The sequence below is a fragment of the Carettochelys insculpta genome, chromosome 6 (genome assembly GCF_033958435.1).
Source record: "Carettochelys insculpta isolate YL-2023 chromosome 6, ASM3395843v1, whole genome shotgun sequence".
Taxonomy (NCBI): domain Eukaryota; kingdom Metazoa; phylum Chordata; order Testudines; family Carettochelyidae; genus Carettochelys; species Carettochelys insculpta.
Genome location: NC_134142.1, coordinates 25,169,126 through 25,193,528, shown reverse-complemented (window position 1 = coordinate 25,193,528; position 24,403 = coordinate 25,169,126). Strand labels below are relative to the sequence as shown.

The 24,403-nt window shown below is 39.0% G+C and overlaps 1 protein-coding gene across 4 annotated transcripts in view; it reads left to right on the top strand.

Moving 5' to 3' along the window:
* EML1 (EMAP like 1) overlaps positions 1-24,063 on the top strand; it is a 164,598-nt gene extending 140,535 nt beyond the window's left edge. For 3 of the 4 annotated variants that reach the window (XM_074996532.1, XM_074996531.1, XM_074996530.1), the window contains 11 exons: positions 505-604; positions 4,946-5,100; positions 6,452-6,577; positions 6,866-6,997; positions 16,413-16,480; positions 18,361-18,449; positions 18,925-19,022; positions 19,146-19,233; positions 19,424-19,519; positions 21,667-21,797; positions 22,358-24,063. In XM_074996532.1, coding sequence (XP_074852633.1) covers positions 505-604; positions 4,946-5,100; positions 6,452-6,577; positions 6,866-6,997; positions 16,413-16,480; positions 18,361-18,449; positions 18,925-19,022; positions 19,146-19,233; positions 19,424-19,519; positions 21,667-21,797; positions 22,358-22,483 — 1,209 coding nt within the window. In that variant the 3' untranslated portion in view covers positions 22,484-24,063. The remainder of the gene's footprint in view (positions 1-504; positions 605-4,945; positions 5,101-6,451; positions 6,578-6,865; positions 6,998-16,412; positions 16,481-18,360; positions 18,450-18,924; positions 19,023-19,145; positions 19,234-19,423; positions 19,520-21,666; positions 21,798-22,357) is intronic. The other variant, XM_074996533.1, reaches the window with a different exon arrangement.
* Positions 24,064-24,403: the final 340 nt, after the last annotated feature.

The following is a 24,403-nucleotide window of genomic DNA, read 5'->3' as shown; positions in this document are numbered from 1 at the left end:
CCATGTCCCCACTGCTTCTCTCTCTTTGGGCTGAAAAATTTTAAATGCTGCAATATAAATCATGTGGACTATACATGTTCCAGTTGGCTTCTGTTTTTAAAAATCCGTCTCCTTAAGCAAGCCAAGTTAAAGCAAATTACCCCAGTAACTGCAAAGTTTTCAACATACTACATTTAGAACTCTTGAATCTGAACCGTTTTTATTTTTAAATGCATTTTAAGGATAGCCTTAGTTAAGCTGAGGAAATATTACAAATTCATTTCATACTTTGAGCACCTAAGCCTCAGGGAATTTCCACATTGTTTTTCAGAAGAAGTCTCTAGGTTTTCTGACAGTGTTTGCATAACTTAATTTCTGCAAGCCTATAGAAGTGCCTGATGGTTTTCTTCAGATGGAAAATAAGAATACGGTATTAGGATTGTATGTTTAAATTGAATTAAATATATACACCTAAGAGGCATGGACTATGTGTTGCTGTAAATGTACTGATTCTCTACCATTCAGAAACAAGAGAAGCCAAAATTTGTCCTGTGTGTGACCTTTTCTGAAAATGGTGATACAATTACAGGAGACTCAAGTGGAAACATCTTAGTCTGGGGGAAAGGTAAGACTAGACAGATTATAACCGTGCATTGTATACTACATTGAAATAAGACAACTTTATTTTTCTTTGAGTGATTGTGCACATATTCATTCCACTGTGGGTGTATGTCTTTCCAGTGCTTTTGAATCAGATAATTTTGACAGTACCACCACTAGGAGAACATGCAACTTTACCCCCTTGTCCTTAGAGCTAAGAGTGCAAAAGGGATATGACCACTGCTTCCTTCTCAGTTCCTTCGTATGCTAGGAATTGGAGCTCTCCATCACTTTTGAGATGAGTTAGCCATTTTAGAAAGAGAATTTCACACTTTGCATATACAGGTTGAACATTTCTGGTCCGACACACTCTCATTTGGGAAGATCCATAATCTGGCATAATTTTAATTGGCTGGACAACCACTTATCATGGGTCTGGCCAAGTTTCCTGTGGTTCCATAAAGTTTATTTACAGCCATCAGTCCTGGTTCTCAATGTTCTGTGCTGTTTAGCTGTAATTTACCCCTAAATGTCTTCTAAGAGCCCAATAAGCAGTGGAAATGTTGGTAGTGCTTTTAGACTATATTGATTTCTTTGATCCAGCAAACTCTCTTATTTGGCACCAGTTAGGTCCCAGGAGTGCTTGGCTAGACCCATCCAACATCTAAGAAACTTGAAGAGGTGGATCTTCAAGTTCAGGTTGGTTATCCTGCATTTATTATCCCTTTCGTGGAAATGAGGGCAAGGCACATACTTTAATAGAATCAGAGAAATGTAGAGCTGTAAGGGACCTCAAGAGGGCATTTAGGCCAGTCCCTCACACTACTGTAGGAACAAGTAAACCTAGACCATCCCAGATAGGTGTTTGTTTAACCTGTTTTTGAGAACCGCCAGTGAAGGAGATTCAACCATCTCCTTTGGAAGCAAGTTCCCATACTTAACTGTTCGTATAGCTAGTAATTAACCTAAATTTCCTTTCCAGTTTCAGTTTGGGGGAGGGCACCAAAATTATAACTCAGAGGCAGGGGACTCAGATTAAAAAGTTTGAAAACCACTCCGCGTTCAGGGAGACATATAGCTAAGAGTTTTGTGGAGGCATGGGGGAATCTAGCATACCAGTTCTTGACATCCGTGGAACAGGGACTTGTGTGGGATGTGGAACACTGTCTGCAGCCCAACATAGCCATTGAAGTCCTTGCACACACAGATGCTATGCAGAGACACATTATCCTGGAATCCTCTTACCTGCTTTCTGAAGGACTTCACAAGTAGACAGCTCTCACGCTGACTGGTTCCATCCTGCCTGTCTGTCTTTGCCAGTGACATGGAGACCACATTCCCCAAAAATCAAGACCAGGATGACTGGTCAGATAGTCAGGAAGAGTCAGAAGTGTTTTGGGATGCTTCATTATCCTCCCATTAGGGATTCTTCCTTGCAGGACGCCCACAAGTTAAGAGGAATCCCTCCAAAACTCTACCTCCCTGCCTTGCTCAACTGGAGAATTCAGATGGCTATCTATCGTAGTCTTGTAGCTATCTTCATCCCACACACAGCTGGATGGAGTGACCAATCCTCCTCTCACTTAGGTGCCCTAATCCCTGTCTTATTTGAAAACCTACATTGCTTTCCCTTCAGAGAGCTCTGCTCTGTTTTAATCCAATTTGCCCTCAATTCTAATTCATCCTTTAATCCCCCTAACTGTATGGCAAGATAGCACCAGGCAAACCAGTAGCTGTTCATCAAGATATTGCGTGCACATATGCATTGCACTACTCCCCCACTATCCTTCCTGCTTCAGACACTAATTAGACAGTGCCTATGAAGGAATATGGAGGAAGGCAACAGCTATTCCCCTTTTATGCTTTTTGACTTTGAGCACCAGGGGCACATGTGCTGCCTAGTGTTACTTCTGGCAAAAGTCCAACTCGAGTGCATTGGGCGCACATACACCCACAGTGCAATGTGCATGTGCACAGCACATTCCAAAGAACAATAATTATTGTACAGGTAAGTATTGTTCTTTTAAAGATGTTGCTTTAAATTTTTAGGCAAAAATAATGACATTTTAACAAGGATAAACTTGACTTCTCTGGGGGCGTCTGTCAAAGTCTAAAGCCTCAAATAGAATTTGATTTTCTGTTGCCAGGTTTTAGCGGGTGTATGTTTGGCATTCATAGCACCAAACTGAAATGTAGTGTGCTCTCTGTATTCACATGTTATGTTGCAGAGCCCAGGATGAAAATAAACTCAGTCTGCTAGGAAGAGTGTTAAAGACATTGGGAGGAGTGGCAGGAAAAGTTTCTTTTAATCCAAATAACTATATGCAACAATAAGAACACTATACATCTAGTTTCCATATGGTGATCACATATACTACTGAAGTTATGTCTGTGTGTTGATAAGATCCCTTAAAAATTAACAAAAAAAACTTTGTCAGATTATTTGTGGTATCACAATCACAGTAGGCCTAAAAGAGTTCCAGTGCTGTTAGAACAACTGAAAGTGACAATATGCTGCTGCTCCGTATACAGTATTTATTAATCTGAATCTACAATTTTAATGAAAGAAATACCACCTCCATTTCATTCTGTAATTAAACATGAGAATCAAATGGAATGACTCAAATTATTAAGCAAACTCTCGTACAGGTTGCACCTCTTGAATCCGGCACCCTCAAGGCCTGACTGGCACTGGATGAGAGAATTTGCTGGACTGTGAGAGGGAGATCAATATTTTCTAGCACATTACCAACACTTCTTATACTTACTGGGTTCGTAGGAGACACATAAGGGTAAATTACAGCTGAAGAACAGAACAGTGAGAGCCAGGACTGGTAGCTGGAAACAAACTTCATGGAACCACAGGAAACTTGGCCACACCCACGATAAGTGGTCAGCCAGCTAACTAAAACCATGCTGAATTACAGATGTTGCCAGATGAGTGAGTTCTAACCTGTAGATGGATTCATGGTCCCTCACTCCTGTAATTCTGGTGTTGTGATTTCTAGAAAGTAAAACTGTCCTGGGCTTCAGGAGGCAGCTTTTGTATTTGAAAACAAACAATACCACCCTACAGGATATTTATTTTGGGGGACAGTGGGGTTAGGATAAGGACCCCCAAAAGTCTTACCAGTAAAGAGAGTTGAGATAAAGGCCACTGGCATCTCTGTTCAGTATTCCAAGAGACTGAAAATCACCTCTGTCAGGCAGGGGAGGAAATGTCTATGAACTCGTTAGGCAAAGTGATATGAGAGCTTTCCCCTCCCGAATGCTGTTAGTCAGCCCATTTCCTTCTACTTCTCCTCGCAGGCACTTTGTAGTGCTGCTAGGGGAGACAGAAGAAATGGTATAGTAACTCAGCTCCTTTCTCTCTCTTATGAGTTCGCCACCAGTCATACCACAAAGCAAGAGATTTGACAGCCATTGATTCCAAGTGGTGTCTGAGAGGTCTGGGCTAGAAATGGCACAGCTGTTTCCTCTCCCTTCCTCCCAGTTATCATTTGCTGTTGACAAAGGAGCAGGGGTTAACATTTGGGCGGGCAGCAGCCAGTGGCTTTGCATGGTGAGGACAGTACTCAGGAGGTCAATCTGAGTTCATGGTAGTTGGCCCACTAGTTTCCCCTATGGTCAGCAGCACTCTTACCTTCCCCACATCTCAGCCAATTTTAAATCTTTTCTGGGTGATGAGAGGAGGGGAATAGCAAGGGATATATTTGCCCTTCCAAAGACCACCTCACCTGGCCAGTTCTTCTGTGGGCAGGCACAGGTGTTCTTTTTTCCTTCCCCATCTCCATGCTGCAGATTTTCTGACTTTTGCTACATTTGAAGGCAAGTGCTGCTTCCACCAGGCTTTCTCCCCCACTCCCCTCCCAAAGAAAAAAAAACGAACAGGAAACAGAAAACAATGTTGTGATCTTAACAAACTGTGTTGATTGGCATGTAAAAGAAACTTGATTAAAAACAACCAGCCAGCACCTCGGCAGCTCCAGCCATGGGATTGACGGGTGGAGGGGAGGAGGCAGGGAGCTGGCTGAGTAGTGGCCCCTTTTTTAAATAAAAAAGGCACTGGTCTCAATTTACATTGGCCCATCACATTTTGAAGAAATAAGGATTGCTTGAAGAAAATTACCCAGGCTTGTTTGCAAATTGCATGTTTAAATAATTGAATTGTTAATATTTTCTCCTGGTTGTTGACAATTATTGTTGTGCTCAACTGCAAGGAAAACCTGTAAGTTAGATATGCACCACTTAAGAGATTTACTCTTTAAGCTACGAGACATGGAACCATTGACTATAACTCCAGACTTGAAGGTGAAATGGAAAATAAAGTAAAACTGAAATAAAAGGTTTTTCTCCATTTGTGTAGGTACAAATAGAATAAGCTATGCACTTCAAGGGGCTCATGAAGGTGGCATTTTTGCACTTTGTATGCTGCGAGATGGTACACTGATATCAGGAGGTGGAAAAGACAGAAAAATAATATCTTGGAATGGAAATTACCAAAAACTTCACAAGACTGAGGTGGTATTACTGATCTTTAAATTCTACTTATGTCTTTTAAATAGAAATTTTTAAAAAAATTCCTTCTGAGCTGTGCTCCCTACATCAATACACTTGTTTACGACTCTTCATTCTGTGGCAGTCACAGTCAAATCAATAAATAGAATATAATTCTTATAACTAAAATTACACATTAACTGATTAGATAAAGATTTTTTTTTCAGTTTAAGATGTAAGTTGTAGGAAAGTTTATAATGAAATGTTACTTATATTCATTCTTCCCTTCTTTGTGAACTTTCTAACTGCAATAGGAATTTTTTAAATTTCAGGTTATTACAATGATTGGCTGTAACAAATACTAAGCTACTTCCACACTTTGAGTTTCCAAAGTCATGATGGTGATAAAAGTTTTTATCATTTGCCATGCTTAATCTTAGTCCAGTGGTGAATTTAAAACATTCTTTATTAAAATCTCTCCAGCCATTTTATAGGAATTTGCACATTCAGACTTTGTGGGAATAGTCCAGCAAGTAGTATATATTCTATTGAATGAACTGACCTAGATACTGTAGAGGCTTTGCACATGCATTGACAATTTGGGATTAGTGTGTTAGTTTTTTAAATCAAGTAAGACTATCTATTGTTAGGCTTCCCTTGCTCTGACCACTGAAAATGGTCAAACTTCCTGCTCGCTTAAACACAACCCCACCATCCCCAGTAATGTTTTTTACAATGGCTTATTATTAAATCACCAACTCTAGTCAGGTTTCCCACACTGTTGCTTTGTACACACCAGACTGCCCTGGGGTCTTCCAGGCAACAGAAAGTTGGGTGTGTTTTAAAGCATTGTGCACGTACTGTAGACTGTAGGTGTTGTACTTATGCAAAACCTGTCAGTACTTCCAAGAACAGCTCAACAATTTTAATTCCTTTAAAAAAGAATAGGATTTTGTACACAAAAAGACTTGATTCAAAATTATTGTTTGAGTTCATAAAATGTGACTGAATTAACTGCTATAGGAAACATGACATTTTTGTTTGCTGACCTACTGCGTATTAATTATAGAGATTTTATGTTCCATTAGTGAAGATACCCTTTTATGTAGTATTATATAAATTGTCATAGCTGTACTGAAGTCATTGGTGCTATGACAGTTTGTACCAGATGAGGATATGCCCTCTGGTGTCCTATATTATTTTACATTAAATTGTGTAGCCCTGTATTTCACAACACCCAAAGCTATGTGACTGCTTAAAAATCCATTTGTAAGTAAATATTTCTTGCAATAAATACTCTTAAAAGCAAATTAGTTCCTGAGAGAGCATTTGGTGCCATCTGAATAACCAGTCCATTTATCTGTTATGATTATAGATACCGGAGCAGTTTGGTCCAGTAAGAACAGTAGCAGAAGGGAAAGGTGATGTTGTATTGATAGGCACTACTAGAAACTTTGTTCTACAAGGCAGGCTATCAGGAGACTTTTTTCCAATTACCCAGGTAAGCTGTTTCCTTGAAAACTAAAAAAATCCATATATTTTAAAATATGTAAGTGCACTCATAATACTTGTCTAATGTTATGAAAATACAGAACTATTTTATTAATTTTCCAGCACAGTGACCACAGCAATAAGGAACCTGATAAAATAAATGCATATCCAAACTCAGCAGAATTTCTGAAGGCTAATGTTAATCATGTTAATTGAGAAAGAATTAAACTTCCTTAAAGGTGTTGAACTTGGATGTTATTGTCTCTCATCTGAAGAAACTTTGTTTGTATTTGTGTAGGGTCACACTGATGAGCTATGGGGACTAGCCATCCATCCCTCTCAACCTCAGTTTTTCACTTGTGGACATGACAGACATATTACTCTCTGGGATGCTACCAGTCATCGTCCTATCTGGAACAAAATTATAGAGGTATATACTATTTAGCCCACACTCTTCTCTTTCACATAATAAAGATTTTCAAATATGTTAATTTTAAAAAGACTGTGTTTGTTACATTATTACAGGAGGAGAGGAATCAGTGAGATAGTAAATAGTTTAACTTTTTGAAATGTTTGTACAGTTCTAAACTCTGTAGCAGTGTTAATCCAAACATTCTAACTCACTGCCCCTTCACTAACCCAAAGCTGACTTGGCTGCTGAAAACACAAACAGCATGCTGTGCTTGAGCATTTATTTTACTCAGAAGAAAATCACAAAACTGAAACTAGAAGACTTTTGGCATCTTATCATTTTTGAGAAGTGGCAGATGTACACAGCCTAAGAATTGCTTATGAACCTGGAACGGCAGTGCGTGCTATAATGACGTGATTTCTAAAGCTCATTAATGTGTTGCACATTTATTGGTCTGTGTAAACCTTGCTGTTGTGCTTTATATTACTAAGTGCGCTAAGGGATATTTAGTACCCAGCGGCAGGAGCTACATAGATCAGTTAATGTCACAATACATATGTGCACTTTAGAAATTAAGTCCCTGTAGCACCCATTACCTTATTTTGTAGTCAAGCTCAGGTCTTTAAACTCATTTCTACCCTCCTCCCTTCTCTGCTATACAAATTCTGTTGTGGATGTTGGAGAGTATATTGATTCAGGGTTTAAATTTCATACCTGTACATATGTTAGCTCACACTATTTATTTGGGAACTCAGCGTATAATATATCTGGTTTTGAATGCTTAAAAGAAGAAATGGTTGTGATTTAGTCCCTTTCTTAATGCTTGGGATAGCTTGTTTTCTTTTAAACAATCTAAATAGGTAAGGTATCACTCAAGGGAGGTTAGCGCTGTCTGTAGGAAACAAGCTAACGATTCTGCTTTCCAGCTATGAACACCCACCATCACAGCTATCCAGCAGTCTGTATTTTTAATCCTCTTTTTCAACTAGACAGTGAGTAGATTCTTCATATGAGTCATAGTGCCCTGTGGTGACTAGCTACTTCTCAATCTTCTCTGCTTGCCCTTTTTCACATGTCAGAATAACTGCCCTTGCATTCCCCCTACATAGTCCACCAACACCAGCATCATAACTCCATCTCTGCAAGAGGTGTAAGGGTTATGTTTTATAGTTAGGGCAATGCAGTGTCTGTGTAGATCCTGCATCCCTCATGTCAGCTGGAGTTGTAAAACTGACAAGAAAGACAAGCAGTTAAAGCCTTGCTGCCCTGGAAGAGAACAGGACTTCCCTCCCAGCCGGGAACTGGTACAGTGGCTTCAGGATCAGCTTTCTGGGGGGAAAAGTAGCCTGATGATGTTTTCCGCAGTTGCCAGAGAGGACCGTGGAGGAGAGAAGCCCTAGATGGCTTCCTTCAGCTCCCACTAGCAGTGGTGTCAGTCCTTCAAAACCTTCACTAGGTTTTCCCTTTGCTTACAAGTTCTTAGCTCTCTTAAATTTAGAACAAAGATGTGCAGAGAAGCTGTTCCTTTATACAGCTTGAAGCCGGTACAGAATAGGAAGTGGGAGGGAGTCAGTTCCCCACAAGCCTGTGGGGAAACTGGGCTCCTGGCAGGGAGTTGCTAGCTGAGCTGAGAGACTGGATTCTCAACTCCCCACATTGTCCTTCATAAGTCAATGGAAGTGTTCCTCATGAGGATGTGCACCACTGACTATAGGAGAATGGTGTGAGCATGCAGAACCGCAGTAATTACTGCGGCAGCTGTCCACTGACCTAATATAGTGTAGCAGGGTCAGTGTCATTCCTGGGCCTCAGATCTCTGCTAAGTCCACAGTCCTGCAGTATGAGGGAGTTTTTGTCCTCACTGGGATTTGGACTTTGGTCCCTCAGCCCAATGGGCAGCAGGTAGGAAACCCTGTGGTCTAACTGGGCTTCAGCTGAGCCCTGGAGTATACCGGGGCAGGGAGCCCAAACACCTCAACTCCTCTGCTGCCTCTGGTACTCTTGGTGTTCTTTTTGGTCATTCTCCAACACTCTCCTTGTCTGCTCTAATCTCCCTTCTCTCCCAGAGGGGAGGAGGCTTTTTAAAAGGCCTATGGCAGCCTTAAGTGCGGACAGCTGGCCCTTAATTGATCTATAGTAGCGTCTTCCCTGCTGGTCCCGCTCTTCCTATGATGATTCTTGATTACCTAGGGCAGTATCTGCTTTTTTAGAGCTGCCTCTGGCCTGACCCCATTTCAATGGGTTGATTCACATTCTAGTGTAGACATATCCAAAGCCCTTGTATCAAGTGTTTAAAGTGGTACTTTGAATACAGATTATGTGCTTCCCTGGACCTGCAGCCTACATCTGTTTTCTTCAGTCATCCTGTCAATGTACTAAATTTCAATTCAGAGCCTTCACTTCCTTAATTATGATGAATTAAGTATTGTTGTCTGTTGCTGTATCAGCCATTCTGTACCTACACAGCACTAGCTCTGTTCAAGTTTACTAATGTGCTTTCCAGCTCCCAGTTCATTTTTTTAGGGCTTGGGACTGTTGAAATACATGGACAGCTTCTAGTACTCTAGTAATCTAGTAGCACATTCTCTGTTTCTTTGGGAGTCTTATAAGAAATATAGATCCTTCAGCTCACTACTTCAAACTATAACTACCAGTTAGTTGGCAGAAACAACTGGACAGTATGTACCTTTGGTTATCAGTACTGAGAAATTGGTCTGTCAAAAACCTGTAACACATCAACTGGCTGGAATAAAAGACCATATGTCTGGCTCTGGTGGTTCTGAAATTGAGCCCAAAAGGGAAAAATTATATATGTATGTTGCCAATTGTAATGTAGTCCCATAATGCTCCTAGACTGGTACCAGACAGTATCTGGTGTAGATTCTTACTACCAGTGTGTTCTGATAGGGTGCTATGCATCTATCCCACTTTCTACTTGCTGACATCTTAAGTTTTAGAGTGGGCTGTTTACACATTCTCTGGGATGGGAAAGCAGTTCTTCTTCTTCCTTATTTTTCTCAGTTTATCTATTCTGATCCCATCCCCCTCTAGTCTGGAGTCACGGACTAGGCAAGTGTCAGAGAGCTTTTTTCTTACTAGCTGCTCTCTCCTTTTCACTTAACTCCTGGTATACTGGTGAGCAGTCTGGATGGACTCATGGGACTAGGGAGAAAACTGAATGAAAATCTGGATAATCTACTTCACATAAAACCCTACATAGCCTAGGCCTGGCTCTTCTACCAGTGCCATCTCCATGAGGTGTTACCTAATCACTTAATTCTACAAATAGCTGGTCTAAACACTGATAAATTCAGAGCTGTTGTTACCAGATTTAGCTCTATTGAAGCCAAAGCATGCACATCCATATAAACCTCATCTGAATTTAGCCCTCTGAATCAAATAAATCACTTTCCCACAAATAGAGCACTTATAAATTTCTTATAGTAAATATTCCTTCAGACAGGCAGGAGTGCAGGATCATGTGTGGACGTGTGAACACTGATGATTGTGGGAAAAATTCTGCTCTCTCTTCCTTCCCAATAGAATTTATTTATCTTTTCCTGCAATGATGGGGAAACTACCACAGTAGAATTGTGACTATTTCCTATTTCACAAGCAATTTTTCATTCATTTAGACAAATGGCTTTTGCCTGAAGGTGGCTGCTGCAGAATGGCTTTGTTTTTCTGATTTTTTTTTTTTAACGGTGGTATACCTTATAAAAGATGCAATAGATTCATCTTTCTCACTCTCATGAGCAACTAGGTTTTAGTTTGGTCTTCAAAAAGACCATTTAGTTACTATACATCTGACTTCTCAGAGATATTTCCTAGAGAGAGAGACTTCGTTGAACAGGTATTTACATTTCTTGTTGTTTAAAGGTAGCAGTTCAGTGACCAGTGCTGACCATGTCTGCAGTGAGATTCTGGCTTATCCTATTGTGAAATGCCAAGTTGCAGGAATGTCTTCTCCTTTGTCTATAGGACTTGGTGCTTCACTATGACATGTAGTTTTTTAAATGTTTTCTAGAAAACATATTAAGTAGTATTATTTGAATTTTGCAGATAATATATTAGAACTCCTCATTATGCATTTTTTATAAGATAGCATCTTGTGTGTCTTTCTGGACTATATAACACAATTTAAGCTAATCCCAGTGTTGACAAACATTATTTTGCATACGTTGGGTCTGATGATATTAAGAGTGTTTATTACAACTATGGTATGTCTCAGAACACAACACTGAAATCTCAATTATAGCATATCACACAGGATCCTGTACAAGTAACATACACTTGCTGGGTGACATTCACTTTGGCGGAAGTTAGAATTTAGTCTGACCAAGGTCATACATTTTCATAGTATCAACCCTAAATTTATGTTGACAGTAGAAGCTTTCACTTTAATTGGAGAGACCATATCAGCTGTTCTTACAATCAGGAGAACAAAGACACTGCAGAAAATTTGCTGTTCAGTGCCTGGGAGACAGACAAACTGGCCTTAGACAAATTGGAAGACTGGGCTGCAAGAAATCTGATGAGGTTCAATAAGGACAAGTGCAGAGTCCTGCACTTGGGCCGGAAGAATACCAAGCATTGTTGCAGGCTGGGGTCCGACTGGCTCGGTAGTAGTTTTGCAGAAAAGGACCTGGGAGTTGTAGTGGACGAGAAGCTGGACATGAGTCAACAGTGTGCCATTGTAGCCAAGAAAGCTAATGGCATATTAGGTTGCATCAAGAGGAGCATTGCTAGTAGATCCAGAGAAGTGATTATTCCTCTTTACTTGGCTTTGGTGAGGCCGCATCTGGAGTACTGTGTCCAGTTCTGGGCCCCCAGTTATAGGAAGGATGTGGAAACACTGGAGAGGGTCCAGCAGAGGGCAACCAAAATAATTAGGGAGCTGGAGCATATGACTTATGAAGAAAGGTTGAGGGAATTGGGACTGTTTAGTCTTCAGAAGAGAAGACTGAGGGGGGGACTTGATAACAGCCTTCAACTTACTGAAGGGAGGCTGCAAAGAGGGTGGAGAGAGGCTGTTCATGGTGGTCACGGATGGCAGAACATGGAACAGTGGTCTCAAGTTGCGGTTGGAAAGGTCCAGGTTGAACATTAGGGAAAGCTTTTTCACTAGGAGGGTGGTGAAGCATTGGAATGGTCTACTAAGGGAAGTAGTGGAGTCTCCATCCCTGGAGGTGTTTGTCTCACCTTGACAAAGCCCTAGCGGGGCTGATCTGATGGGTTTGGTCCTGCTTAGAGCAGGGGGCTGGACTCGATGGCTTTTTTAGGTCTCTTCCAGCTTTATTGTTCTATGATTCTGTGATTATAGATAAGCTTAAAAAACAGCCATTTAAAAAGGATAATGGCAGTCCAGATTTTAAAAACCAAAAGCTAATCATTGTGATAGATATGATAGTGACCTTTCAGGAATGACTGTGGCATTACATTTTACCTGCCTTTCTGATTATTCCACTGTTGAATGTATTTGTCCCAGAAAGAGAATTTCCATAAATTTAAAATAGGCTTCTCTGGAGATGGCCCTTAGGAACAGCGAAATCAAAATGACAGATACATTTTTTTTCTTGAGAGAGACAACATTTTTATTGTTCATGTGAAATTGTGTTGGGTTGTAACCAAGAAGCAAAAAATTAAGCAAACACTTTAGATGAAAACTTACCTACAGTGATAACATATTTTTAAAAAGTCACAACCAATTTAAAATCAAAATGCCAACAAACAGTGTCCTGGAACAATTGCTCTGTGGTAGAACTGGAACTTAAGACTTCAGTTTTACATTTTGAAAAATAAACTTCAGAAACTAGCTACTGGTTTTAATGGAGAGTGCAGGAATGTGAAGAAACAGATTTCAATGGTCCTTTAAAAGTAGTTTGAATTTCATTTGTACTGTGACCTGGGCTATTGAGATACTAATATATACTTCTTTTATCAGACTTCAAACCAGGCTTAAATTGATTTAGAAATGATACACAGTAATTTAAAAAATTCTTTGCACTGTGGTATATAACACTCGCAGACTTGTATACATATAAAGTAGTGGAGAGTAGATCCATGAGACCTGTCTACATGTGTATTTTTAATGTATGTCAGCATCATATCAGTAAACGACTGTATATGTTCAGTTGAATATATTGATGTGCTAATGTTTATGTGCTCAATACCTTATTAAGAGGAGATATGACAGTGGTCTGTAAAATCATGTTTAGTATGGAGAAAGTGAATAAAGAAGAGTTCTTTACTTGATTCCATAACACAAGAACTAGGGGTCATTAAGACTATGTCTACACTAGCTCCTTCCTTTCAGAAGGGGTATGGTAATGAGCGAGTTGGGAAGATGCTAATGAATAATAAATATGCAGCACCTCATTAGCAAAATGGCAGCCAAGCGCAATTTGAAAGCACCGCTTTCGAATTGCGTGCCACCTGTGTAGACCAGGGCCTTTCAAAAGGACCGCCCCCACCCCGGACTTCGAAAGCCCCATCTTCCTAAAATGGGTGGTGCGCAATTTGAAAGCAGCGCTTTTGAATCGTGTGCAGCTGCCACTATGCTAATGAGGTGCTGCATATTCATGTAAGTCCTCATTAACATCTTCCCAACTTGCTAATTACCATCCCCCTTCCAGAAGGAGCTAGTTTAGGCGTAGCCTAAATGCAGTTAATAGGTAGAAGGTTTAAACACATAAAAGAAAAAAGCAGTCAAGTAGCACTTTAAAGACTAACAAAATAATTTATTAGGTGACCTCTCATGGGACAGACCCACTTCTTCAGACCATAGCCATACCAGAACCAATAAATTATTTTGTTAGTCTTTAAAGTGCTACTTGACTGCTTTTTTGTTTTGATAGTATATAGACTAGCACAGCTCCCTCTCTGTTACTATTCAACATAAAAGAAAGTACTTCTTCCCACAATGCACAGTCAACTTGTGGAATTCCTTGCCAGGTGGTGTTTTCAAGGCTGTGATTATAATAGGGTTCAAAAAAAAGCAAAATAAATTCATGGAATATAGCTCCATCAATGGATATTAGCCAGGTTTGGCAGGGATGGTGTCTCTAAGCTCTGTTTGTCAGAAGCTGGGAATGGGTGACAGGAGATGGATCACTTGATTACCTGGTCTATTCATTATCTTTGTTCTCTCTGGGGACATCTGACATTGGTCACTGTCAGAAGACAGGGTGCTAGGCTACATGGATCTTTGGTCTGACCCAGTATGGTCATTCTTATGTACTCTGAGTATAAAAATAGATGCATGTGTCAAAAGGTTGGAGATTATTGTTGATTTAAGTGGGCAGCTTTTTCTTTTGATGAAAAAATTAAATAGGCCTGAAGTGGTGAAACAAGGTTTACAGTCAAAACAAAAAAGCAGTCCAGTAGCACTTTAAAGACTAACAAAATAAGTATTGTTTATTAGTCTTGTATATGTATTGTTATTAGTCTATTATACTTATTTTGTTAGTCTTTAAAGTGCAACTGGACTGCCTTTTTTGTTTTTTTTGATGGCATATAGACTAGCACAGCTATCTCTCTGTTAAGATTTACAGGGTTACTTAATACCCCCTTTTGGACACTGCAAGGAACTGGGCATTTAGAAGTCATTGTACTGATGGCGAAGGACAAGAGGTTATAATCATGTACCACTATATAATCTATTCAGCAGTCTGTTAATAAGATAAAAGTTTTTCCTCAGAGCTCTTTGAAGGGTAGAAAGTTCCCCTAGTTCTCAGACTTGGTCCTTAGCTTTGTCGTTAATAGAGACAAGTAAGGATCATTCCATGATATGGCTTAACTTATTTTTGCCTCTTATCTCAAAAGTACAATCCAGGGTTTAGCTGGTTATGAATAAATGCTAGAATTAACTTGTTAATATTCAGACAGACGTAAATAAATATTTTTATTATTCCTGAAGACTCATTTTGATTCTTGAGAGAAAGATATATTTTAACTATAACAGCAACTTAATTTATTGAAATCAAGGTCTCATAAAAATAAATCCATCTAGCCAGGTTTTCAGAAAGATAAGGCAATCATTCATAATCTTCGCTTTATTAAAACAGGATTTCAACTATCAGTCACCTTGACAGTAATCTTCTCACATCCACCTCAAAGCATGTTAGAGACTAATTTCATAAATCATTGGCTTCTTTATTTGGAGTGAATGAATCTTTCATTTCATACTATAAGTTATTTGTGTTATAGAGAACTATATAACAATGTCTTAATATACTTGTTATGGTTCACCATAAGGTTGTTGAGATTAAAATCTTTATTTAAACTCAATTCTTATGTAAGGGAAAATTTAAAACCACAGAATTTGCTCATTTGTTTGGTTCCTAAAACTTGTGCCACTATAGTGATTTGACCATATTGATCAGTAGCTGACACCTATTGTTCCTATATCCATATGATTCTGTGAGTAACTTGCAAAAACATTGATCTCTCCCTACCTCTTGAAAATAATCTCACTTAGACTCTGCCATTACAGGCAAGGTAATTACAAACTGATAAACCTGTTAGCAGGTCTGCCATACTCACTCAAATATGAGCATTGACTAGAATATAAAAATATGAATAAATAATGTGAGCTTGTGGGGTACTACTCCATTCAGCTGTTTCATATCTGTGTTAATTTTGACATGCCACGACAAAAATCTGTCAAAAAATGTAGCCACTTACATCTGAGTTTTCTTTTATAATCTACAGAACTCTACAGATTGTTCTTTGTAGGTTCTGACATACAGCGAGTAAGCCACTACTTACGTTCCATATTTCTCAAATGTTACTAAGGCAGGTGAAATGTTGTGGCTCTTCGGATACATCAGTAGCAACACAGTGTCAAATGTGCTTGAACAGTTAGGCTTATGAAAATGTTGTAATATTAGACAACGGTGTGAGAGATCCAAGTCCACTATTTAACTCAAACTGCCTTGTCCGGTATTGCAAAGATCGGTGGTGTTAGACGTAAATGCAGGCCTCACCACAGCAGCTCTTCATGCTATGTAATGTATGCAGCAGTAGAACAAGCTGCTTGATCAGCCTTCAGGTGGTAAACAACTGTCATCTACTGATTATTCATTTATATAACTAAATTAGAGCTGAGTGCGCTAATGTAGTTATTGTTACCTCTTTCCCCTTTTGGAATTTGTCCAGAAGTAGCTTTTTCTCAATTGCTTTTTTGTTACAGATTATTCCCCCAACAAATTTCAGGTTAGACTGTGCACAAAGGAAAACAGCATGGCACTGAATAAAGGAAGCACTGTACTAAGTAATTTTAGTGCGTTTCACCTATTTTTTCTCAGATATAAAAAGTAGAGGTTACACTAACAAATAAGAGGGTTTAGTTTGTTACTGACTAAGCATTTTTATTTGTGTTTTTTATTATTGTCTCTGGCTATAAATGTATACTTCCTTTGAAACGTTATAGGATCCAGCACAGTCTTCTGGTTTTCATCCTTCAGGGTCTGTTGTTGCAATAGGAACACTAACTGGAAGGTAAGAAGAACAAAAGCGGTGGGATCGGTGAACAGTGGCTATCTGTCCATCTCACCAGATCAAAGTTGATATTCTTATTCCTGCAATTGTAGAACCAAATTCTACCCCTTTATGCTGTTTTCACCTCCCATTGACTGCAACAGGTGCTGAATGTATTGTTGATAATAATTATTATTCACAATGCTATTGTACCTAACAGCCTTAGTCATTTGACACTGTACAAGTAGAGATCAAGAAAGACCATCTCTGCCCAAAATAGCTTACAACCTACATATAAGACGTGAAACGGCAAATGGGCACAGTCAGATGGATGAGGGAGTACGAAGAAGCAATGGTCAGCAGGAAAGGTACAGGAGGGAAAGCACCAGCAACCTAACCATTTTCAGAGTTTTAAGGAGGGTTTTTTAAGGATGATAATGAGGCAGCTCTGTGGATGTATATGAGGAGCTCCTCCTCGCAAGTCAGAGGGACAGCACAGAAGAAGATATAAGGGGCTTGTTTGAAAAAATGTTTTCTTATTTGTAGCATAGTAATCCTCAGAAGCCCCAACCAGAGTTTCATCAAGGCCCCCATTGTGCTAGGAAGTGTGGTACAACCACACTGTAAGAGAGAGTTTGTGTCAGATGAGATTAACACTTAAATGAGTGACACTGATGAGGGAGAAGAGTAGTACCTTTATTGTATATAAGGAACGGTAGCACAAATTTGCATTAGGATCATTAGTCAGAAGTCCCTTAATTTGAACTCAGAATGCTAAAGTGCCTTAATTACAAAACCCTCCTTTCCTTCAAGTGAACCTGAGGGAAAGATTTTTTTCCTAATATTTAAAATATTTGCAATTCTATATTACCTTATTTTATTACCTTTTTATTTGATGACAGTAGGTTTTAGTATTGAAGGAAAATGTATTTAATTCTGTTTGCCTTAATATTTAAAAAGAGATGTTTTGGGAGCAGAATTTATTTTTGATATTTAATCAGCTGAAATCAGCATTAAAATTCAGATTTTCAAAGTGAAATATTTGTAAGTATTTGTAGACATATCCAGCGAAAAAAATACAACAAATCCCTAATCCACCTCATACAAGATTTTATGTTTTAATTTTTATTTATCTAATGCATAGTGGACTGCTTCTCATTAATACTAAGCTACCTTTTTACTTCACTGGCCTTTAAAGTAGATATAAGTGTAATTAAATTCCATCTAATTAAATTAAATGTCAGAACTCTCTAAAAGAGCCTTAAAGAATGTGGTCCAATATGCATAATATACACAAAGGTCTACATCAATCATACTTGAAAAAAACAGATAATATGTACAAGGAGGGAAAATCAGAATGTAGCCATTCCACTCAATATTACATTGATATCATTTATCTGTTGTTAAAAGTGTTACTTTGAGTTAACTGCAAATAAAGCAGAAATCATCCCTTCCTACTCTTTTCCTTTTAGTGCAAAACATATGGAAGACTTCTATTTTGATACCATGAACAGATGATTAACACTACTATAGACACACCTGCTGACTGGAAGGGGGTTGGGGGCCAAAAGGCGCAGTTGCCCTGGGGTGTGACCTTTCAAAGGGGTTCAGAACTCTGGCTGCCACTGTTGCAGAGGTAGCAGCAGCAGTGGCTGGAGCTCTGGGCCTCTGAAATGCCACAGCAGCTCTGTGCACAGCTCTGAGGGAGCATAGAGGAGGTCCCAGGGCTGACTCACATAAGCCGCACCCCTTCTGCCCTGGGCCCCACCTCTTCAAAGGACAGGGAACCATGACCACACTTCCACCTTACCCCGGGGCCCCAGGTGACTGTCAGCCCTACTGACTGTAGGTTTGCATTGTTTACCGAGCAACTTACTGGCTCTTTTCTGTATTTACAACAGGTGGTTTGTGTTTGACACAGAAACAAAAGATTTGGTCACTGTACACACAGATGGAAATGAACAGCTGTCTGTAATGCGTTATTCACCAGGTTTGGCACACACTACTTACTGGTTAAAAAAAAAAGTGATTATATGCAATGTAGCATTTATCTTTCTAATTCCCCATGTATATTTAAACTGGGTATAGACATGAGTTGAACTCATGCCTGCATTGAGTCAGTGGTGCCAGGATTTTACCCAGAGACTTGAATCCCTAATTTCCTGTTGTTTGCCCCTTAAGATCTGATGTTTAACAGAAATCAGTTCTCTTACTTAGATGTGCGTGTACCATGTTAAGGTTGGCTTCCCCCCCTCTTTTTTTTAAGGTTTAATTTCAATGTTTGCTATATAGAAAGCTGCTATTTTACTTGCAGTGAAACGGACTCCATTAAACAAAGAGAAGAAAATTGAAGTTTCTTTTACTGTAATTAATAAGTTTTAAGAACAGTGCCAATTGTCCATGCTACATTAGTATTTTATAGATTAGTTTAATTCTTTATTGCAAATATAATTTATTTTTTATAGATGGAAACTTCTTGGCAATAGGTTCCCATGACAACTGTATCTATATATATGGTGTTAATGAAAATGGGAGAAAATACAGCAGAATTGGCAAATGCTCAGTAAGTGGTATTTTTACTACTTACTCACTAATAAGAAATAAGCATTTATACTTTATAGTGCACATTAATATACTGAGTTATGCTATGTTAGCGGGATTAATACAATATACTTCTCTTCAATAGGGTCATTCCAGCTTCATTACTCACTTGGACTGGTCTGTTAATTCACAGTACCTTGTGTCCAATTCAGGGGACTATGAAATCCTGTACTGTGAGTAACAAATGGTTTTCTGTGCTTTGTGTAGAAATGATTCTGAGATATCTAATTCATTTTTAATTGATATAAGATAATAAAATCACTAGGCTGGAAAATATATTTTAATTAGTCTGTTACTTTTTAGTTTAAACCAATTCCTGTCCAGCTTCCAAACAGAAAATGTCATTTGTTTCTCTTTCTGTAGGGATCCCCTCTGCTTGTAAACAGGTAGTGAGTGTGGAGACTACTAGAGATATAGAATGGGTAACTTATACCTGTACCTTAGGATTCCATGTTTTTGGTAAGTTTTTGCCTCCCTCTCACAAACTTATTCTTTTCTTTTCCAATTAGCTAACATTCAGACTGTCATCTTCATTTGTGTTGGTGTTGTATAAACAGTGTACAGTACAGTCCTACTGTACATGAATCTGTAGAAATAGTGATAGTCCTTGTCCCAAAGATATCTAGTTTTCAATCACAAGCCCAGTTGAAAAGGGACCCTGGTGGCTTTGATATGAAGCCATTAGAAGTCCAGTTGATGACACAGCAGGGACCTGGGACAAAGGCAGGATTTCCCTCTACCTTGGCTCCACGCTACTCCCAGAAGTGGCTGACAAATTGCTGTGCTCCCTAGACACTGGGTAGCTCTGGAGGCGCTGCATGCTGGCCTAACACCAAATGTTGATTCTACAGTACTCATTGGTCAAGAGGAACAACTAATTAAAGTTGCACAGAGTAGTGTGTGTAGGTGGAAGGGTTGCTTGTGGGTCTAGGGGTATGAGCCTTGCTTAGGGTGTGAGCAGTCCTGGGTTCAAGTCCTTGATGAGCCCATCTTTTATGTGGGGGTGTAGTTCCGTGGCAGAGTGTTTGAGTGCAGATTAAATGGTCCTTGGTTTAAGATTGTGCTTCAGGCAGTGTCCAAAGTTCCCCTCAGGTGCATGATGCACAGGGAGTTCATGCCTCAGGCCCTATTTTGCCTGTTCCTGTCTTAGGGTTAGTGTTTGAGCATCCCTTCTACTGTTAATATTTAAGGCCTTGACTTTTAAAGTTAGGTAGGTGTTCCTACTACTGCACAAGGTTATACAAGAGAAGTTGCAGCTTTTCTGGCATATTTGCAGAACAAATGACGAGCGAAAATGTAGACCCTGGTATTCAGCATAATGGACAGTTCGAATTTGAGAGGCAGACCCCATAGAGAATGGGTAGATGATATAGTAGATTGGTGCAGAGCTAGTCTACAGAAACTAAGCCAGTCCGCGCTGGACAGGGAAAGATGGAAGCAAATAGTGAGAGAGGCATCAGACTCCAACGGGCACTGAGCTTATGGTTGTTGAGGAGGAGGAGGAGGTGTTTTTACACTTAGCACTGCAACCTCCAGTTGTTGTTTCTTATGTACCCATTGTGAGAGAGCATCTCTTCCCCTGCAGTGGGCCCTGCACTTCCAAGCAGTGATAGATTGAGTATTTTCTTTCCCCATCTGGGAAAGCCAACTATTCCCATTCTGATAGCTCACCTCAGTGGCTCACTACAGTTCTCAGTGTGATCCCTTTACTTTAGGGGCAAGCCATAGTCTGATTTAGTCAATCTCATCATCTGCTAGAAGGGGGAGGGGGGGAATTTTTAATCTCTGGTGTGAAGGCAACAGACTAGATTCCTTAACTCAGTCTCTCTCTTCTAGCAAGTTTTTCCTCCTCTCAAATCTCCAAGGCCTGAAGGGGCTGTTCCCCAAACAGGGCTGTCCATGCCCCTCATCTCTCTACCTGCAGGATTCCTTCCTGGTACCTGACAGTGTTCTTGCTCTCTAGCAGTACATCCCCCTTCTACAAATCTTGGCATATTCCTGACCTTACCCAAGGAGAAGTTTTTTTTTAACCAGTTTCAGCCAGACCTTGATGGGCTCCAGGTGTTCCAATCAAACTGTCTCATGTGGTTCTAGCAGGTTTTTTATTGTCTCCAGGTGCCTGTTAACCTGTCTGTGCTGGTTAATGCAGGTTCTTCATTGCCTCCAGGTGCCTTTATTAAGCTGGGTAGACCTCCTTTAGTTACCAGGGAAGCAGGGACTTGTTTAGCCTGGGCTAATATGCCTGCTTTCTGATACTTTCTTGTAGCTATGTGATGTGACCGTGTCACAGCATGTATTATGATATACCCGAAGGCTCATAGCTGAGGCCCCAATTCAACAAAACACTGCTTACATGCTCCCCGTTCAGTGAAGGACTTGTACATGTTCTTCATTCTCATTCAGATTTTGAGTTTTCTGCACATGCTTAAAGTTAAGTATTCAGGTTGTCTGAGTCCGGGCCTGAATGACTAGAAATTGGGAGAGATTTGGAAGTTGGTTGTTTTTAAACAGGTAATCTGTTCAGTAATATCATAACAAAAATGTAGCCAACATTGCAGTTCTGTATGTGTAGTGGAAATATTAAATTAGTCACTACATGTTTTCAGGTGTATGGCCAGAAGGTTCAGATGGAACAGACATCAATGCTGTCTGTCGGTCACATGAGAGAAAACTACTATCAACAGGGGATGATTTTGGCAAAGTACATCTCTTTTCGTATCCATGTTCACAATTTAGGGTAAGATATTTACATTGTTACAGGCAATCTTGCAAACCTTCACAAACATGGGAAATTTTGTTCCTCTGCTGCATGTCCAAAAATCCAAAATTAAATTGATGGGACTAATTATATGCTAACTGTGGATATACATGTGTAAGTGTGGATTGGCCCTTTAATAAAAGAAGTCTGCATTTTGAAATAGTCTGACTTCACTGACGGAAATACAGTAAACTCCTTCATATCTGGCAGCCCTGAGGCTGGGAGGTTGCCAGATATTAAAATATTCTGGATAATGGAGCGGTATAAATAGCAGTGCATAATGCTAACAAAAAACAAGATTAGATATTAAGAAACAAACAAAAGGCATGCAGGGTACTTTATTTACCAGCAGCAGTGGTATTGTACACTGTAAACTTAGTGTATTTACTTTCACTATACTGTACTTATGGTTAAAATGCTAGTTATTTGAGAGTTCTGTTATTTCATTGTAATTTTAATGCTATATATAATTAAATATCTGTTAGAATTATACTCATTATCAGTCTTTAATAATAACATCCTGTATTGCTATTTTCCAGGCTCCAAGCCATGTGTATGGTGGACATAGTAGTCATGTAACTAATGTAGATTTTCTGTGTGAAGATACCCATCTCATCTCCACAGGTGGAAAAGATACAAGTATTATGCAGTGGCGAGTTGTTTAGAGGAAACATCAGTGTGAACACACACACTCATGGATGACCATGCACAGAAGTTTTGTACAGACTGTATATTTAAAACTTAAACAGTACATTTGCAGTTTAGCCTGGTCACTGTGATTCTGTTTTAAAAATTCTTACAGACCTCAGGAAAATTAAGCCCTATGCTGGTTATCTTACTCAGATTCATTAAGTATCATCCTAAAGAATGAGCTATATTTTTTCTTTTGTTGTACAATATATGCAGCAGTACAGTTTTAATATAAAAACTTGGCTTGAAAGTTTGCAATACAGTGTTATCAGCAAAACTGGTGACTATCCTAACTGTTTTCTACAAACACATCTAATGTGGTCACAAAAATGCCTTTCATAATACTGTATATAGATGCTTAATTGTCTTGCTGTCTTCATTTTCTACTGTATAGCTACCTACTTAGAAAAATCTATGGCAACATTGAAGTAGTGAATTATTTCTGAAGGATGGTGATGAATTCAGATGAAAGGAATAAACCTAGCTGGAAGACACAATAATTAACATGTTAGATATGAAAATGTGAATGTTAGAATTCACTCATTTGCATTTTCTAGGGAATAGCAAATCTTTAAATTCCACCAGTGAGAAACTTTTTTCTCTTTCGGCTCAGCAGGTTATACCCAATTTTAACTTGAATGTCTCAGAAGGGTTTACAGACATTTATTGAGTTCAGGTGTTCCATATAAGCTTAAATTAAAAAATCTTTTTTACTTGTATAGGAACAACTTCTTATTAAAAAAGCAAAACTTGACCACATCCCTATTATTGGTTAATATATTTAACTAATATGTATATTAAATCAGCATGATGCTCTGTTGTACATGTATAAGATTTTAGCGATTCGTTACAAATGGTAAGGCAATCTAGGCTTTACTTTTTTATGCTTATGGATATTGTATATTTGTATTTTAAGACCAAGTAGACCAAGTCTAAAGCTATCTTTTTAAATGTACTATAAACCTGCAGAGGGAAAAGGAAGTATTGGAAACCTACATGAAATTTTAATGTGTACTTTCTGGCCCCTGTGTTTTGTGCATGGATGGATATTTATAGTATGACATAAGATTGTGTTCTGCAATGAAGTAATACTGGAGGTGGTATAAAATGGTTAGGAAGGCCTTATCAATTTTGATTGTGAGACAGATTGAAATTTATCATTTACCTTGAGGAATGTATCTAAAGAATTTAAAAGAGCAGAGTTATAAGCAGACTTAAAAAAGTTTAATATTAATGTTTTACTTGGAATGGACAGTAAACATTTTAATTCTCTGAAAGCTAAAACACTGGTTGTTTGTTTAGAGTGATACAATTAAATGGAATCAATGAATTTTGAAACCTTTTTTATTATATCTCCAGCCTGCTATACTGAAAGTGCAGGACAATAATAAATCATGTAGTAAAGTGCTTGGTTTTGATGTATCCTTGCTGTGCAGTTTAACACAAATTCATTTCTACATTAAAGCTTTACTGTGATCTGCTTTCACTTAAAGGGATACATTTTTAAATTCCAAACCAGATGTTCATCGATTCATAAAGATTGTTGAGGACTGAAACCTGAGTTTTTGTGTATGTAATTATTTACATATCAGTACGCAGGATGCTTCTGAAGGTTTAGCCAATAGTGTGTTAAAATAGCATGAAAATCAAGAGGACCATGATTTCAACCTACAAGTTTATTTATTGGTTCTAACTTAAATACAACAAATCAATGTCTGTACCATGTGATTAGGTTGCTAACAACCACCACAGCGGAAGCTACGGGATCAGGGACCATCCATTCACACGAGTGAAGTGAAGTACCCAGCTGCTACTCAGGATAATAACACTCCAAATGTAGTGCTGCAGCAGTACACAGACCCACAGCACATTGTGGGCAGGGGGGTTTCTGTTAC